We start from the raw sequence: 19,214 nt of genomic DNA, 5'->3' as shown, positions 1-19,214 counted from the left end.
ATAGCAGGTACTGAATTGTCATGTTTTGAAAGTTTGGATACTGAATTGTTACATTTTAAAGTTTAGGGACCAAAGTGACACTATGCCCAAAATACAGGGTACTAATTGGGAATTTTCCCTTTTAAATTAAACAATTTCATTATAGAAACTCAAGCCAATGAAGATACCATTGTTTTCAAAACCAGACCGGACCGGACGGTTGGACTGGAAAAACTGGGAACCGATCACCTGACCGGTTCCGTTTTCCTCCAAAACTGCTTTTTCCCCAAAAATCGTTGATTTTGGTCAACAAACCGCTGAACCAGTCGGTTAACCATTTGAACGGTGTTGACCATTTTCTAATTTTTTATTTAATTTTTTTTTCATCAGAATGGGCCGGCCGTTTGAGTCGAATAATTGGACCATTCGAACCAATAACCAGACCCTTGACCGATTCAGTCACCGGTTCGTTTTTAAAAACCATGGAAGATACCTCGTCATAAGTCTCTTGTTTCTTATATAACTTGAGAATAGTATATCTTTATGATGGATCTAGATTAGAGAAACCGAGATAAGAGTAGATGCAACCTACGCAGGCTTTTGTATTCTTCCTTATAACTTGTCCCACACTTGAAATAGAGAAGCAATAAGAGACGAGAGAGGCGTAATAAATAAATGAATAAAGAAGAATAGTGAAAAACTTATTTTTCTTCAATGGCTTGGTTAAGTGTGCAGTGAACTCTGAAATCACTATACTGAGATGAAGCCTATCCATACTCGACTTCAGATTGCTGAACTCTTAGGCCACAATTGTTAGTGAGAGGTGAAAGCCTGCAAGCATGAGAAAATATATATTATTTGAATGTGTAATTCTATATTTTAGTTGATATCATAGTTTTATCAGACGTGTCAAGTATTAAGCCAAGGATTATATGACAATATTACCGAGAAAATGTTGCAGTGTCCAGGATCAGCAATATGAGCCATCAAGTTCTCAATGGGTCCTTCTCCTGTGTAAATGGCTTGGAACCAGAACCCCACAAAAGCCAGCATTGCAAGTCGGCCATTCTTGATCTCTTTGGTTCTCAGCACCATCACTGGCTCTGGTGACCCTCTGCCCCACATCATGGGGTCAAACCATAACCCACCTGGATACCCAACATCAGGCTTTGGGTTTCTCCTGTTGGGAAACTTGGGCTCAATATCAACAGAACCAGGGTTAACGAGATCAGCCCATCTTCTGCCCTCAACCCAACCCATCAAAACCATTTGGACCACAAACAAGGTTGTGTGGTCTGCAAAGTATTCTTTAGCACCAGCATCATACCATGAAAAATTTTCAATAAAGCCCAGTCTCTCCAGGCATTCAGGAATCAGGATACCAGCTACAGCAAGCATTGCCCATCTACTGTGTATTAGCTCAGCCTGTGCAAACCATCTCAGGAGTTCAGGATCTGAACCTACATAATTCACAAAAGGGTCAGAGTCCATCTCAGTTAAATGATTTACAATGTGCCTTTATGCATGCCTGCCTAGAGTGAAACTATTACATATACCCACTTGTTTGTTGCTTATCTGTTTGAAATGCAATCTGATTTGCACTGGTACAATTTCAAGGAAGTACAAATAATAAAATTGTAAATTCTGGCTCACTTTTGCTTGAGTTTTTACTTTGCTTTAAGTTTTATTTTACTTCATTCACAATGCAAACAAGCAAAACAAAGTAAAATTTAAAACAAAAATAAATCAAAATTTGCATACAATTCATTTTAACTCCTATGCTTTTGCATCTGTGCAAATGCAATTGCACTGCAAACAAACTAGGCCTAAATTTGAAATTTTCAATATCCCAAAAGATTTCAATTCAGCTCAAATCAGTCATATTCATCCTTCTAAAATATGCCAATTTTTAATTAGCTTATGCCTTCTAATGCAATGGAGGCAAACAAGAAAACAAACTATTTTGAAATCCCCCATTATCGAATGCCTTAATTTTATCTAATGACCCAAATGCAACAACCATGGTTATTTACTTCTTATTCTTCTTAGTAATTTGAGATTTGTAGAAGTGCAGGATATTTCTACTTGTCATTACAAAAAAAAAAAAAATCTTAGAGTAAATAACTTGAAATTAATACTCACCTAATCCAAGGGGGTCAAAGCCAAAATCTCCAGGGAGACTGCAAAGTTATGGGAGAAAATAGAATTAGATCATTCAATTCTGAGCTCAAAATATTTTCACCAGGGAGGGAAAAAAAAAAAAAAGAAATCTCCCAGAATAAACATACACTGGATATGAAGTCTGCAGTGATTCTATAAAATGAGCAAGAAACAAATTTGTAGCAATACGTAGGAAAACACAAAAATAAAAGTAGTGAAGATTGATTACCTTCCATCAAGCCATTCAGGAGGAGAACTACCAGGGAACCACAATGGCCTATCTGGGGGAAGAGGTTCACAAACACTGGAGACCCCTTTAGTTGCGCTTACACGACTTCTTAGTGATACGGCTGTTGGGATGCCACCTGGCAAACATTTTTGAGCTACCTCTCTGCTTTCCCAACAATAGCGATTACACAATAGATCACAACGAACAACAAATCAATTTACTGGAATGTTAATGAAACCAATTCAAGAAATGTAGAGATAATAGTTTTTAAATTTCAGTTGTTTTCAGCGAATGCTAAAATGGCTCCGAACCAAAGCCGGAAACTCTGGCTTCCGAGCTCTAATTTCTTTCTCAGCTTAACTTTGAAACCCATTTCCTCTCTAATTTTCAGATTTCCACCGTCGCTCTAGATATGATTCTTCTTGTCAAAACTTCTGGGTTGCGTCAGGTTCCATTGATATAGTGGTAGAAGTTCGAAGAAGTATAGAAAGAGGAATTAGCTATCTGTGTTTTCTCTTTTTTGAGTTCTAACGATCGATCTCATAAATCAACAAATTTGGAAGATGGGAAGTGTTCTAACCTGGGAGCTGGAGGAAGCTTCGATAGAGCAGAAGAAGTAACAGCCAACGCCATATGGATAACGGACCGGCCGCTGAACTCACTGGAGTCCTTGCTGCTAAATTAATGGGAAGTGCTCTCCTGACAAAGGGCTTATCCACAAAATATGGGCTCGTGATGAGCCCTCACTTAGCGCCAATGATGGGTTAACACGTGTTCTGGATATAACAGTTGGCTTCAGCATCATCCATGGGATGACGCGTGGCAAGTCTTTCCACCAAATTGATCAAAAACCAGACCAAACTGAAAACAAGTATTTTGTTCATTTTTAACAAAGCAAAACCGGTTCGAATCGGTGTTCTTTCTGGCTAGTAGCTACTTGGATTGGCATTTGAAAAGGATGTTGATGGAACAACTGTTCTTTCCAGCTAGTCTGATATTTGTTCAATTGATGTTTCTTATCAAATCGGCTCAATTTGGACATACTTTTTTTTTTTTTTTTAAGAATTTGGTTATATTTGAATTAAAGAAACCTACAATCCAAAACCTCCATTTAGATGAAATTAAGTGAAGGCAGTTCCAAACAGGGCAGACTTTGGCCTGAGAAAAAGATAATTCAGTCTTCTTGAGACAGGTAACAGGGCAGATACCAAAACTGAAAGCAAATGGAGGACAAAAAAAGCAGGGTAGCTCATATCAAGTTACCAACTTCCTTCAGGTGGTAGGTTTTCTGTTAATAGGTTTCATTCTATTACCGTTTTCCACTGAATTCATCTTTGATTTGTGGGATTTTCTTTCAGATTAAAAAATTCTGTTAGTTTTCGGATCCCTTCATTTACATCAGTTTCACCAATTCGAATGGAAAGTTCAGAAGAGAAGAATAGATGCTTATTAATTCTGTTTATGCTTTTTCTACTCTCCAGTCTCCACCCTTCATGCATGAGAAAGGGAAGATCATCCCCAAAACACCTCTCTATGTGTGTTAAAGCTAGCCTTGCGTTAAACGGTGTAAATGTCTTAAATTTCTACTATGGATTCAATCTCAGTTATGTTTGAGATCATCCCCAATTCAATCTCAGCTATGTTTAAGAAAATATCTGTTGTCTTGTTCATTGAATTTCTACCATGTATTTATCCACTGTCTTGGTTATTTGTTTTCTTTGTCACAATGCATAGGATAATAAATTGAGGGAGGGTACACATTTGACCTGCAAAGAGAATGGTGCCCCATAATATAAGACAAGATTATTACTTCCCTGCATGCCACGAAATTATCAAATTCCTAAGAACAATTATTAATTTAAAGTGTTTGGTTCACTGCCCTGAGCCTCATTCTTTTAATTCTTGTTGATTTTGTGCATGAATGAATAAGAATGAATAGCATTAGTGTTTGGTTACAAAATTCTTGCCATGAGCCACATTCTTTTTAGAATGAAAAATCAGCCCATAGCATAAAAATTGAGTAGCTTGTAGCATGAAAAATAACCATGCCCCAACCTGCTCATTTTCATTCTTTGAGAAAAATATGCCTACAAAACTGCTGTTATAGATGTTTACTAGAGGACTATCGTGGAAATACTTTTATGTAAGCATTTAAAAAAAAAAAACTTTTACATGAAAGCATTTTAATAAAAATGCTATTATAAAAATACTTTTATGAAAATATTTTTATAAAAGCACTTTTACAAAAACACTTTATAAAAGGACTTTTATGAGAACATTTTTGTAAAATCACTTTTACGAAAATACTTTTATAAAAACACTTTTATGAAAGTACTTTTATCAAAATATTTTTATAAAAGCACTTTTACAAAAGTATTTTTATAAAAACACTTTTACAAAAAAAAATTTACATAGGACACTTGTCAACCTGAAAAGAATTCATTTTTAGGAAAAAAAGTGTTTGGTTCATAACAATATTTTCTCATTCTCCCTATTTTTACCCATTTTTGTCCATTTTAGAATTTCATCTTAAATAAATATGAGAAAGAATGAAAATTAAACTAAACACAGCCTAGATTTGCTCCTCACACCAATCTTCAGCCCTGTGCATAGGGAACACCTTCTGCACATGTATTTTGTCATTCATGTGGAGATGCTCCCAAAGCACAGCTGCGATCTGCTGTGAGAATGGTGGCGTGAGGAGTGTTCTGTGAGGTGCAAATGATAAGAGTAACGATCAAAAATTCAGCTGAGAACAATTGTCATTCTATATCTATCTCATTCATGAGAAGAATCTTCAGCTCCTCACACAAAGGAAAAACAGTGCATTTTGTCATTCATGGATGTGTGAGGAGCCCTCATCACAAGTTCTTTACAAAGACAAACAAAGGCAATTGTTCTTAGCTCCTCACACAAATCTTCAGCCCTGGATATTCTATATCTATCTCATTCCTAAGAACAATCGTCACTTATTTTATACAAAGACAAAAATAGCCCAAAGAGTAATCCGGATCTTCTGCCCATGAGAACTTTGACCACATCTATCCACCCCACACAACACTACCACCATGAATTGGAAACATTTCCCCCTGCATAATACTATGTAGGAGGATGAGATATTCTTCATGTGTGAGTGCAATAGATAGACGTGGGCAGAATTTTTGTGGGCAGGAGATCCGGACTCGACTTGGGGAGTGTTAAGAAGAACTGTGGTTCAACCGTTCAATAAAACAGAACCTCTCGAGGCATTTCGAACTTACTCTGTAACACCATGGAAACATTAACAAGTTAACCGTAAAATGTACCTATATTTATTATTTAGCGTCAAAATTACAGGGAGACAGCTATTGTTTTACAGAATATGGAACTCACATTGACCACGCAGACGCAGCACATTATGCAAGTTGGCACATGAAAGGGGGGAGGGGGTAATTCAAAGCTGACGTGGCAATTGTTTTCAAAAGTAACCATGTCCAACACCCCCGAAATGTTTTTGCTTTTCCTAAAGGTCTATGTAATGTATATATTTTTGAAATTTCTTGAACAATTATGAGGTTTTCCTTTTTTTAATGAAGGGGGAGGGAGGCGATTTGTTAATCATATTTTAATGACAATAATTTAATGTCAGACAATTCCTCTGCAATTCCTAATTCACAAGTAGAAAAGCGAAAGAGGAAAGGAGTATGAACAAAGCCAGTATTTCGTGTTCATCCCCTTAATGAGTACTTTTTCCCTGTAAAAGCCTGGAACTTTGGCGCTTCTTTCTTCTGGGGCTGTTCTTGCTTGGGAGGTTGCTGCACATTAAATAAAACAAATAATAAACAATTAAAACATAGTCTGGGGTCGGTTACACAAATTCTGCTCTATCATGAGCCATGTTTTCTGCCAAAATCTTTAAAATGGATTCCCCGTCCGTAAAAAGAGGAAACAATAAACCGAAACCCTAATTTCAAAGTAAACCTGAAGAGAACCAGACCTACCTTTTGTGCATCTTTATTCGTGTGGTTTGAACTAAATACAAGCTTTCCCTGAATCTGACGAGAAGTGCTTTGTGAAGTGGACCCTGCTGAACTTTGCCCACCACCACTTGTAGCCACTGGTTGCTTGTCTTTGGATCCAGAGGTAGAAACCGGTGGGGGTTGACACTTCAATGGTTTCCCATCCAAGCGTCTTCCAACACCAGAAAATGGGTTCAATTTTGGTTCTGCCTCAGCAGCAGCCTCTTGAACTGCAAAAACAAATTAGTTGGTTATGACAAAAGGAATGGGTGGTTATGTAAAAACAGAAACATCCAACAGATCCCCCCCCCCCCACACACACACACGCACACACGAGAGAAGCCTCTATTTCTTCTGATTGCCGCTGCCTATCTACCTCTAAACCCTTGGCTATGACAAAAGGAACGAGTAGTAATATACAAATTGAATCATCCATCATTCAACAAATCCCACTGCCTTGGCTCCTGAGTAGCAAATTTCCCATTTTCAACCTTTCCAGTAGTTAGGGGGCGGGGATTGGGTATAGACAACTTATGCTCAGTTTCCCCCCTTGAGTTAATTTTGCTATTGTACATTACATGTCATATTGAGTAGATTTTCTTTCTGATCTATTACCAATTAAAAGAAAACAATTACCAACCACGTCAACATTTTCATGATAATTACTGATCCATTTTTTTGGGAGGGGGATCTGAGTATTATTTCTATTTTCATTTTTATAGTGTTGAAAAAAGTAGAACAAAAAGAAAGAGAAGTGAAAATGAATTCAAAACACAATTTATTTCTATTGCAGACCAGGATTTGGCAAATAAATAACAAGAACCAATTAAGCATGTCATATTTGTCCTAAAGCATTGAAAATAACGACTGCTAAGGTTTGAACGTAGATGAATAGATGTGAAACCATGATGATCCTGAAACAGAGACACCGAAGTGACTGAACATAAAATGGAAATGGCAGAGTATATGAAAATGCTAACCTTGAGCTGGTGCCTTGCTTGCAGGAACAGAAGCGGCAGGTCTCTCAGGTTCCTTATAATCAAGGGGAGGTGCAAAGTCTACCTCACAGTCTGTCTCAATAATGCTTATTGCATTGGAAGGCTTTGTTACTACAATATCTATGTAGTACTTCTTATTGTTATAAGCTACCATTATACTATCCCCAGTGGTTAAGCAAGAGAAGTTCCTTAATGTTGTCTCCAAGCTACATGCAAGAGAACAGAAGTGAGGTAATCCATAACCGTTGCAACATTTCAGGAAAAATCACAGTGGCAATTCTCCAAAGCAAACTGTTCAGAAAGGAAAAGTAAGTTAACAGTCAAAATAAATTGTTCAGAAAGTTGCCTTGAACAAAAAAAAAACTGTCTTAAGTCTCCCCATTTTATTTACAAATGTATATATGAATTCCAATCAAACCACAGGTCTTCAAGGCACAATAACTTATTCAGATTAGCTGAACATGATGGCTGTTCAGCTGGTTGTGGAACCATTGATAATATTCCATGCCAGTAATAAATTCATGGACCCCACTTTGGGATGTGCAGATTCCATGATTTTATTACTGGCGTGGAAAGTTATCATTGGTTCCACAGCCCGCTGAACAGCCATCGCATTCAGCTAATCCTTTCTTTCAATCCTTTCTATTTTTCAGCAAGTATTAAAGGGTGTTTGGGAAGGATTAGCTGTATGCGATGTCTGTTCAGCAGGCAGTAGAACCAATGATAATTTTCCACACCAGTAATAAAATACATGGAACCTGCATCTCTTACAGTGGGGCCCACGAATTTATTACTGGCATGGAATATTATCATTGCTCCACAGCCAGATGAACAGCCATCGCGTTCAGCTAATCCAATCAGCAGGCTGTAGAACCAATGATAATTTTCCACACCAGTAATAAAATACATGGAACCTGCATCTCTTACAGTGGGGCCCACGAATTTATTACTGGCATGGAATATTATCATTGCTCCACAGCCAGATGAACAGCCATCGCGTTCAGCTAATCCAAATTAGAATCCTGAGCATCAGAATCTTGTATAACAGTAACCCCACATAGCTTCACCTGGGGGAGGGGGCGATACATATAATGTAAAAAAGATGTAGAAGAAAGAGAAAAGGTGGGAGGCAACAGAATTGTAGGTCCCATTTGGCGCATCTTTTTGTGCAGGCTTTCGGCTGTTTAGAAGCCCGACTGCCCGTGCTTTGGTCTTTTCCCATTTGGTTAGGAAAAGGTCTAGCCAGATGAACAGCCAACGCATACAGCTAATCCAAATTAGAATCCTGAGCATCAGAATCTTGTATGACAGTAATCCACAGGTTCACCTGGGGGAGGGGGTGATACATTTGATGTAAAAAAGATGTAGAAGAAACAGAAAAGGTGGGAGGCAACAGAATTGTAGGCCCCATTTGGTTAGGAAAAGGTCTAGTCGCCAAAAGATGCCTCCCCGAAAAGACACACAAAGCCCATTTTGGGCTATTTTCGGGAAGCTCCAAATGGAGTTTTCGACTTTTTTCATCACGTCTTCGGGTGGAAAGACGAGTGGGAAGATGTGCCTTAACCAAACGGTCTTCAGGCTGCTAAGATCTTAATGCAAAAGCTCACATCGTCTTTTGGCTGTCAGTTCTGCTGGAAGATCTTTCAAAAAAGACTTGCCAAAACACACCATAGTTTTGAGTGAAAGTTAGAGGAAGGTAAGGAGGTTGGGTCTTTGAGATGAGTGACTTATATGATGAGAATTTCTTGGAAAGAAGTTTCATCTTAATTTAGATGGATGTATTGTTCTTTCTTTTTCTCTGGTTATATTTTTTGAATATTCTTTCCTTTATAGTTGGTAATAGCTTGTCACCTCCCTTTGTTATAAAAAGAAAGTGGATTTTTTATTCATCCACTTTGTACCAATCTTTGCCCTTTTGTTAATACAATCATTCTTACCAATCAGGGAAGGGGGAAAAAGATCATGGGATGGCAGTCAGGATACCCATTCTTGAGGGATCTCAAAGAAATATTGCCCCTCACTAAAAGAACCATAAAATGACAAAAGTTTGAAAAGAAAATTGTGCACTCACATGGCTTTGGGATTGGAAATATCTAAGAAATCCGTTGTGTGAGGCTGCAGTTTCACGTATGTGCCTTTTGGAAGAGTCACATTTTTAACACGCACAGTATCTCCCTCTTGTAAAAGCATATTTTCCATCATCTAGAGAGGAATAAGTAAGAAAGTTGGGGCCAAATGTGCAGAGTTAGGCTTTCACAAATGAATTTATCAAAAAACAGTTTCCAACAAATATAAAACACGTGCACACACACAAATGTACAATATCGAATGCTTACCCAATATGGCATGTAGATCATGCCTTCTTCAGCAATGAACTCCAAAACACCACAGTGTGAAACTCGCTCAGTGGCAGAATTGCGTAGCTCAAACAACATTGGATAGTCAATGTGAAGAGAAGCTGAAAATTAAAGTTTTACTATCAAATCTGAATCTCGAATTATGAACAATTAAAAATTCGTAAGCTAGAGTGGCAAGAAGAATGACAAAATATTAACGGGAATTACACAATTAAAGCAACTCACCAAGACGATCAAGAGCTGAGGGAGGCATTATTACTGTGACAACAAAAGACAAAATTGTGACAAATTTGCACAACACACATACAGAGAGAAAGAGAGATGTAAACAATAATATAAAACTTGGTTAGAAAGTCAACTTACTTTTATCACCACTTTCAATTTGCGGCTGTAGAATGAAAGGAAAAAAAAAAGAATATACATTAGAAAATTGCTGGCTACCAGAAAAAGAACCTAATCAATCTATAAACATGTCAGAAATGTGGATTGTTAATGGATATAGGTGGTTGGTGGATGGATTGATCCCAATTGGTACAAAAACCAAGCCAACCCAGCATTTTCCCTCCTACATGATGTGGCCAAATTGTTCCAAATGGGATTTCCTACCCACTCTCTACCTGTCATGGATTGCAGCCACACATCTCTATTATGAATTGAGAGATGTGTGGCTGCAATTCACGGCGGGTAGAGAGTGGGTAGGAAATCTGGGTTCAAATTGTTCAGCATGAGTTTAAAGAGCCCCACACTCTAGGAAGAGCACATCTAGATTTGAGTTGTGTGGAATACACAACCAGCCAAAAGGTTTCTCAGCTAATTCAGGACATGCCCTCCCAAAGTAAAGGTGAGAGAGCAATTCACGGTGGGTAGAGAGTGGGTAGGAAATCTGGGTTCAAATTGTTCAGCATGAGTTTAAAGAGCCCCACACTCTAGGAAGAGCACATCTAGATTTGAGTTGTGTGGAATACACAACCAGCCAAAAGGTTTCTCAGCTAATTCAGGACATGCCCTCCCAAAGTAAAGGTGAGACAGTGGCTGTGGAGGATGCCTGAAGAAAGGGACAAGCTATGGACAAAGGTGATGGTGGAGTGTATATGGACTTTTGGATAATGGATGGGATGTTGGATCATTGGCTAGGGCAACCCAAGCTTCTCCTTGGAAAGCCATCCATGTGGTTCTTCCTTTATTCCTTCCCCTTCTCAGGTATGATCTTAATCCTAGGAACCTTATTACATTTTAGGAACATGTTTGGTGTGGAATTTCTACTCTGAAGGACCGATATCCTTCTCTGTTTGCACTGTCATGTTTTAAAAATGAGCCAATCTCCAAATTTCTTGTTCCTTCAAACACAAGAAATGGTTTTGACTGGAATCTTGAGTTTAGAAGGGGTATAAGGGATTCTGAACTACACACTATAGTTACGGTGATCCAAACCCTTGAAGAAGTTTTGATCCCTCTAAGTCTGATGGAAGGATTTGGATTCCTCTCTCCTTATGGATCCTTTTCCTCTGCTTCTTTTTTCAAGGCCCTAACCCAACCCTCCTTTAACTCTCTGCAACCTTTTCCTATCAAGGAGGTATTGCGCAAGTCTACCACATTTGGAGCTTTTTGTTGGGAAGTTTTTTTTTTTTCTTTGATGAATAATAGAAACTGATTCATTATGAATAAAGAAAGATGTACAACGAGGATAGAGGGAGATATCAACTTTCTTAACTCTCCCTCACCCAGGAAACATGATTATAGAATTACAAAACAACCCAAAACAAATGATCCCTTCTCACCCCCTGTTTAGCTAAAGTGTCAGCAAAGGAGCTATAGCATTCCTTTTCAACCATTGTACATTAATTTCCATTCCTTGAGAAAGCCACTTACTCCTCTCATTAATAGAGCTCGACCACCCAGCCTCCTCTTCCTTTTGCAACCACTCAATAACTAACTTTGAGTCCCCTCAATTAGAAGCTTATGAATGTGCAGCTCTTTAGCCCTTTGGAGGCCTTCCAACACAGCCATTATTTCAGCCCTTAGAGAGTCTCCCAGACCAATTGGACCCGAGTAAATGGCTATGATTCTTCCTTCCTCATTTCTAAAAACTCCCCCTATGCCAGAAGGACCCGAGTAAATGGCTCTGATTCTTCCTTCACTACTCCCCCAACTTGGACTTAAGCCAACCTTGAGAGGAGCGGAGTCAGCAACTTACTTCCAATTTCTCACCAAATCATCTGCATGGACCCCTCATAGAGATCCAAAGACTTCAACCAATGGATCACCCTAATTGTAATGACGTCAATTAGAGCATCTCTACTTTCCTTATCAAGAAAAATTCTCTTATTCCTTTCCTCCAAGCTGTCCAATACACAACCACCCTTGTGCATCTCCATAATGATCCTCCCCTCTTCTTCGGCCAACTAACAAAGGTAGAGGAAAACAAGCTTTGTATGTTTGGCAGGAGACTCCACCTGCATCCAAACAAAGAGAGAAACCATTCAAATTGAAGAAATAAAAGGGCAGTAAATTAATAAGTGGTAGCAAGACTCACCTTCAGCCTAAGAACACTAATTAGGGGATAAGCGCCAATTGGGTCTTTTTCCTTGAAGTAAATCATGGGTGCTAATTCTCTCTAGAAAGGCTTCCCAGCAGAACGCTCTAACTCGAGGAGGGATAGGCTTGCTCCAAACCTCCTTAATAGGAAAAGGAGAAAGAGTCCATATTCGCCATTCCCTTTTGGTGGGATCCAAGAAAGCCCCTTCTAACTTTTGGACAAGTGACAAGGCAACACTTACTTCCAACTCACATAGTCCTCTCCTAAACCTCAAATCCCAATGAAACCCACAATTGAAATAGAAGGAACAAGGAAAGAAGAAATGGGCTCATCCCTATGACTGGAAATGGAAAAAAGAGAGGGGAATTGCTCCTTTGAAGGAGAATTACCCAGCCAAATATGTTCCAAAAATTTGAGAAGACTTTCGGAGCAAAGATTATACCTGACAAATGACAAGAAGGATGGTAAAATTGCACGGGCGGCTTTCCACGGAGAAGGACTAGTAGCCCTAGCCAAAATCCAAGAGTCCCAGCCATCAGCCGCAAGCCCATGAATATTGATGATTACTTTTGTCCACAACTTGTTGTTGGAAGGATTAGAAATCAGGTTTGACATGGTCAAGCCAGGTTTGGTGGCTGCCCGAATTTTAAAAAATTTTCTAACCCAACCCGGGAACTGATTTCCCGAATTTGCAATGAACTGGACCAAATTAAAACTAATCATACTTGATACGGAGACCACAATGCGCAACTCCTAGAGTGGTAGTTCATGCCCAATATCAGTCCCAAAATCAGCCACCAACTGAAAATGGCACAGTGTGTATGTGAAGTTGGTTCAGCAACAACGTTTCAACAAAACTGGTCTCCAACTTGCTTGGATCAAATTGAGTTTGTGAACCTGATATTCCCTGATGTTTTTCTTGCAAAAACACAGTGGAGGACTGATAGAAATCAGTCCTTATCAAGGCTAGGTCGAACTAGGGCTTCTAGGAGACAAGAGAGAAGAGAAGAGAGCAAGAGAGTGGAGAGAATTGTTGGTTTGCCTCTCCTCTCTTAGTCCCTTATATAGAGCACTCTCCTAATCTAATTAGGAGCTGATCCAAATCAAATTTGGATCATGGCTTTATCTTTAATTGATAAGCATTATCTTCTTAAGAAGATAAGTACTTCATACCCAAATCCATGTCCATTTTCAACCCAACTCACAGGACAACTTAATCACTTAACTAATCATATTAGTGATGGACCTTAGGCCAATTTTCTCTAATGGTTCACATCCCAAGGTGTTGCATGGCCACTTTGGGCCTAAATATTGTATGGCGTAGGCAGTTTTTTAAAAGGTGCGCCTCAGGTTCGCCTAGTCACAAAGGCGAGGCTCATTTCAGCCTAGGCACCTCGCATTGGTCAAGGTGCCAAGGCGGCCACACTTTGCAAGGGCACTCACCTCTACGCCTAAGTCATGCGCCTGAGCCCAAACGCCCGGCGAGCGCCTATTCATGAAGTTAAACTTCTTTTATTTGTTTTTAAGTTAACATATGGTTATTATGGTATATTATTAGTATGCTTCCTTTTTATGCATTCAACTATTGCATATTGTATGCCAAAGAAAAAAAACATGCTCAATGCCATATTGAGACCTCAGAATTCAGACTTAGCAAAACCTTGCTACGCAAGCAAGATCAAACAAACCAAAACTGGAACAAGCTTAGGAACTCCAAAACGGCAATCCAGACTCCATTCTTCTTCTTCTTGGATCATCAGGTGATTCAAGCAGGCCATTCTTCTTCTTCTTCTTCGATCATCAGGGAACAAGCTTGCACTTGCAGTCAGCAGCACAAGGTATGGGTATTATCACGTATGGTCTTCTTTCTTTCTTTCTTAACCATTCACAGGGGCTCCCCCCCCCCACCCCCCTTCTTCTTTCTTTCTTTCTTTCTTCCACTGTTTTCAACCACAGAACAGGGGCTCTGCTCCCCATCTTCCTCTTCCTTCCTTTCGTTCTTTCTTCCTTTCTTTCTTTCTTCCATTGCTTTTAACTGTAGAACAAGGGCTCCGCCCCCTATCTTCTTTCTTTCTTCCATTGTTTTTAACCATAGAACAAGGGCTCCACCCCCCATACTTCCTCTCCTCCTCTCCTCCTCTGTTTTTCAACTGTTTTTTTTTTTTTTACTTTCTTTTATACTAAAACAGAGCTCCGCCCCATTATCTAAAACAGGGGCTCCGTTGGTTTCATTATTTCTTTTTTCTTTTTTTTTATTTTCCAATTTGAACTGTCATCAGTTTTTCCAATGTTTTTTTTACTTTTTCCCTAAGATTTCTTTTTTTCCACTGTTTTTTACACTAAAACAGGGGTTCTGCCCCATTCTTTTTTTTCATTCATCAACATCAGCTTTGTAAGTCTGTTTTATTTCCAAAACAGGGGCTTGACCCCATTGTTTTTTTCAGTTTTTTTCTTTTTTTTTTGTATCCGATTTTTCTTTTTAGCCTGAAAACAGGGGCACCGGCAGCCCCATTTTTATTCTTTCATGTTAATATATTATCCAACATTCATGTTAATTGATTTATTAATTGTTCCCTGTTAGTAGTTAGCTTTGTTAATCTATTTGTTAGCATTTAGGTTTTAGCAGTTAGCTATTTTAGTTGATTTGATTTAGTTCATGCTATATTTGTTTTGATTGATTATTAATTTAATATTCCTCTTTTTTACACAACTAGATGTGGATGAAGGCAATACTTCTCGTGAAAGTACAAGTAATAGGGATCTCATTAGAGGCTGGATAGTTGGGAGGGTGGAAACCCCCTCACTCACCTACAGTTTGCTGATGACACGATTCTGTTTTGTTAAGGCGGTAATGTGAGCTTTATCAGAAACTTGAAGTTGGTGATACAACTGTTTGAGCAAATGTCTAACTTTGAAGATTAACCTTGGGAAAAGTTGTGTAGTGGGGGTGAATTTGGAGGAGGGAGAGATCAAGGAGAGTGCTTAAGTGCTGGGGTGTGAAGTTTCGGGGTGGCCTTTGAATTACTTAGGGTTTCCATCAGGTGATTATCCCATGAGAGAGAGCTTTTGGAACCCGGTGGTGGAAAGGTTTGAAAAAAGACTGGTATCCTGGAAAAAGAACTACCTCTCTCGGTGGGAGAATTACACTAATTAAGGCCACGCTGGAGCACAATGGATGGGACGCTGGAATCAGAGCTAGGACCACAAGCAATTCTCCTTGGAAAGCCATTCATGACCTGCTACCAATTTTCTCCCCTAATATCAGGTATGACTTGAATTCCGTTAACTCCATAAAATTTTGGGAACAAACCTGGGTGGGGGAGTGCCCCTTTAAAGGACCAGTTTCCTTCTTTGTTTGCTCTTTCTGATTTAAAAAATGAGCCGATCTCGTCTTTCACCACCCTGTCCTCTTCCACTTTTGGGATTGGGTGGAACTTGGGTCTAAGAAGAGATTTGAGGGACTCAGACCTCGACAGTATTTCGAGCCTTATTGCTCTTCTTGATAACGTTGTCTTAGACCCCACTAGGGCGGATTCTAGAATTTGGACACCTACCCCCAGTGGCAGCTTCTCTTGTGCTTCGTTCTTCAAAGTCTTAGGTCAGTCCACCAGTCCTACCTTCCCCCCTTTCCCTGTTGGTGAGGTTTGGTGCAGAGCAATACCTCCTAGGGTTGGTAGTTTTTGCTGGGAAGCCTATCTGGAAAGAATCAACATTGGTGATCTACTCCAAAAGAAGAGACCCAATACTTGTTTGTCACCTCAATGGTGTGTTCTATGCAAAGCGGATGGGGAGACTAGTTTTCACCTACTGGTGTCTTGCCACTTTGCGAGGTCGATTTGGGATTGGGCTTACTCCTTATTTGGATGCAGCTAGAATCCCCCATCAGATTTATAGGGCCTTTTCTCCCCTTCCTTCTTCAGGTGGCAGATAAAAAGGGGAAGGATAATGTGGAGAGAACTAAGGGATGCAGTATGTTGGACACTGTGGGAAGAAAGAAACTCCAGGATATTCTCAGAAACCTAGAGAGGAGCAGCAGATTACACTGTGGATGACAAGTTGAGGAAATGGGGTGAAATTGCAAATTGCACATAGACCAAGTCAGAAATGAATGTGGTTTGGACTCCCCCACCTGGTGGATTCTTGAAATTAAACTTTGATGGGTGTAGTAGGGGAAATCCGGGACAATCGGGGATTAGGGGTGTTTTTAGGGACGAAAATGGAGTCATCTCTACCATGTTCTCAGGCCCAATTGGAGTGGGTGACTCCCTTAGAGCTAAGATCTTTGCAGTTATGGAAGGAGTCAGGAAAGCTAAGGAGTTGAACATCAAGAAACTCATAATTGAAGGGGATTCAGAGGTGGTGATAGGGTGGCTGACTAAAGATCAAAATGGTTTATGGAAGTACAATAATGAGAGGAGGAAATTCAAGTGGCTGGTGCGGGAGATGGAAGTTAAGACATGTTGGGTTAAAAGATCGGCTAATTCCCTAGCTGACGGTTTAGCTAAACAAAGGGCAGAAAGGGATTCACTGTTTTGGGCTAAGCTGTAACTTTAGTGTCCTCTTTTCTTTTTTCCTTTCATGAGGCTCTTTGTGGCTCTTGGAAGATAAGTGTGTTTGTCTTCCTCTTGTAAATTCTTTATTGATGATTTAATGAAAGTGTTATTGATAAAAAAAAAAAGTACAAGTAATAGGAGAGATCCGTCATGGAAGTATTGCTCTCTACAAGACCTAATAATACAAATTCAGTCACTTGCAAACTCTATGAAAAGGTGACTAATGGAGGAATCTATAGGGAAAAAGAGCATATTGTTGGTGGTAGGAGGAATGTATGTAACAAGTGCCCTAAAGAAGTTAGGGAAGAAATTTTAGCATATATGCAAAAGAAAAAACTGTAAAAGAAAACATGGAGATGGAAGAAGTGGATAGGATTCCTAATTTTGATGATCATGAGGATATGATTGAAATTGAAGACGATGATGTACAAGTTCATGATGGTGATAATCATCAAAGACCTATTTCATTATCTAATTGTGGAGGTTCTAATTCATGTTATAGGTCGTCTTTTGCATCTGCTGGATCAAAGTCTAACTCCAAACCCAAGCCACCCATTAAAAGACAAAAAGGGCCCATGGACAAGTTTTTGACATCACCTAGTCCTGAGCAAGTTGTAGAGATGAGAAGGGAAAAAAAAGGATGAAGAAAACCACCATCAACGAAACATATAATAAAGAAGGGAGGGTACAAGTTTGTATACGTATTACTAGGTGGTTATATCAAACGGGTATTCCTTTAATTACCATTCGCTTGAAAAGCTTTGAAGCTATGGTGGAAGCAATTAGGCAATTTGGGCCAGGATTAAAGATCCCAACAATATGCTATGGTAGGAGGAATGTATGTAATTAAAGAAGTTGATTACATGAAGACATTGTTGCAGCATCATAAGAGTCATGGGAAAAGTGGATGTGTTCTCTCATGTCTAGTGGATGGATCGATAGAAAAGATAGAACCCTAATTAATTTTTGTGTCCATAGCCGTGTTAGGGCAATGTTCATAGAGAGCATTGATGCATCAGGTGATGTAAAGACAACTGAGTTGTTTAATTTATGCGATAAGATGGTTGAGAGGATAGGGGAAAAGAATGTGATTCAAGTCATTACTGATAATGCTTTGAACTATGTTTTGGCTAGTAAATTTTCTAACTTGTTTATTTTATTTATAGCTTTTACTTAGTTTTTATTTTTAATGTCGTGTTTCTTAAATAGTTATTTTTTTGTTATTAGGAAAATATTTGATGGCTAAGTATCCTCATTTGACATGGACATTGTGTGTTGCCCATTGTATGGACCCCATCTTGGAAGACATTGGGAAATTACCTATTGCCAAGAGGACTATCGAGAGGGCAATAGCACTAACGGGATACACATATTGAACTTAATGAGAAGGTTTACAAGCCAAAAGGAATTGGTTAGGCCGGCCAAAACTCACTTTGCTACCTCCTATCTTACATTACAAAGCGTTTATAAGCAAAAGAGAAACTTGAGGGAAATGTATTCTACTGAGTGGAGTGATAGCAAGTGGGCAAAGGAAGCCAAGGGTAGAAGGGTTGCGGAGATAGCAATGATGCCTTCATTTTGGAATAACATTGTATATATATTCTAAAGGTGTGCAACCCTCTTGTTCCTGTCTTACGCTTGGTAGATCATGAAAACAAACCAGCTATGGGTTACATTTATAAGGTTGTTGATAGAGCAAAGGAAGCAATTTAGAAGGCATTTGATGGTAAATGGGAAAAGATCTTAGAAATTTTTGAGATTATTGATAGGAGATGGGAGTGTCAACTCAATCAACCATTGTATGCAGCTGGTTTCTATTTGAATCCTCAATTTTATTATGATAATGCGGAAAGAACTGATTTAGATGAAGAGACTATAAATGGCCTTTATAAAGTAATCCTCAATTTTATTATGATGATACAATCATTGATGAATTATCAAGGTATAAGAATGTAGAAGGGATTTTTGGTAATAACATGGCTATTTGGTAGAGAAAGATAAAAGCACCGGGTAAATGTTGATATATAGTCAATTAATATTTGTGTTTAGTTATTTTAATAATTGCTATTTTTATTTAGTTAATTTGCTAATTTATTTAATATTTATATTTTTCAGCTGATTGGTGGACAGCATTTGGTGATTCAGCTCCAAATCTACAAAAAATTGCTATCAAAGTTCTAAGTTTAACATGTAGCGCATCTGGCTGTGAGCAGAACTGGAATGTGTTTGAGCATGTATGTCTTTAATAAATTTACTTGTGTAATAATTCATTTATTGTGAATAAACCCTAGTTGATTCTAGGTCAAAGTAGAGAAGAAGGAAGAAGAAAGAAAAGAGAAATAAGAAGAAGATTGTTCGGCCAGACTAGAAAAGAGAGTGATAGCCGACCCACTTGGATTTTATT

The 19,214-nt window shown here is 38.8% G+C and overlaps 2 protein-coding genes and 1 long non-coding RNA gene across 5 annotated transcripts in view; 1 reads left to right on the top strand and 2 right to left on the bottom strand.

Annotated features, from left to right (window-relative positions):
- Positions 1–557: 557 nt before the first annotated feature.
- LHCA6 (PSI type II chlorophyll a/b-binding protein (Lhca2*1)) lies at positions 558–3,226 on the bottom strand. The gene is made up of 5 exons (XM_088946749.1): positions 2,949–3,226; positions 2,369–2,530; positions 2,122–2,159; positions 925–1,439; positions 558–810 (listed from the first exon to the last, which is right to left on the bottom strand). Exons 1-5 carry the CDS (start codon positions 2,999–3,001, stop codon positions 793–795), a joined length of 786 nt encoding a protein of 261 aa, XP_088802875.1. The 5' UTR covers positions 3,002–3,226; the 3' UTR covers positions 558–792.
- Positions 3,227–3,474: 248 nt separating this feature from the next.
- On the top strand, positions 3,475–4,081 carry LOC148852105 (uncharacterized). Its single transcript, XR_016099625.1, has 2 exons — positions 3,475–3,644; positions 3,727–4,081. It is a non-coding gene; the product is annotated as an uncharacterized LOC148852105 (long non-coding RNA).
- Positions 4,082–5,656: 1,575 nt separating this feature from the next.
- Positions 5,657–19,214, bottom strand: part of LOC148852104 (ubiquitin fusion degradation protein 1 B-like) — a 62,059-nt gene continuing 48,501 nt past the window's right edge. For all 3 annotated transcript variants that reach the window (XM_088945912.1, XM_088945911.1, XM_088945910.1), the window contains 7 exons: positions 10,085–10,109; positions 9,947–9,979; positions 9,701–9,822; positions 9,436–9,566; positions 7,347–7,570; positions 6,349–6,596; positions 5,657–6,162 (listed from right to left, as the gene is read on the bottom strand). In XM_088945912.1, the coding sequence (XP_088802038.1) occupies positions 6,076–6,162; positions 6,349–6,596; positions 7,347–7,570; positions 9,436–9,566; positions 9,701–9,822; positions 9,947–9,979; positions 10,085–10,109 (870 nt within the window). In that variant the 3' untranslated portion in view covers positions 5,657–6,075. The remainder of the gene's footprint in view (positions 6,163–6,348; positions 6,597–7,346; positions 7,571–9,435; positions 9,567–9,700; positions 9,823–9,946; positions 9,980–10,084; positions 10,110–19,214) is intronic.

This window comes from Nelumbo lutea, chromosome 5, assembly GCF_056320005.1.
Source record: "Nelumbo lutea isolate HS-2025 chromosome 5, American lotus-T2T, whole genome shotgun sequence".
NCBI classification, from domain to species: domain Eukaryota; kingdom Viridiplantae; phylum Streptophyta; class Magnoliopsida; order Proteales; family Nelumbonaceae; genus Nelumbo; species Nelumbo lutea.
The sequence above is the reverse complement of the archived record's forward strand: the minus strand, read 5'-3'. Positions and strand labels throughout refer to the sequence as shown.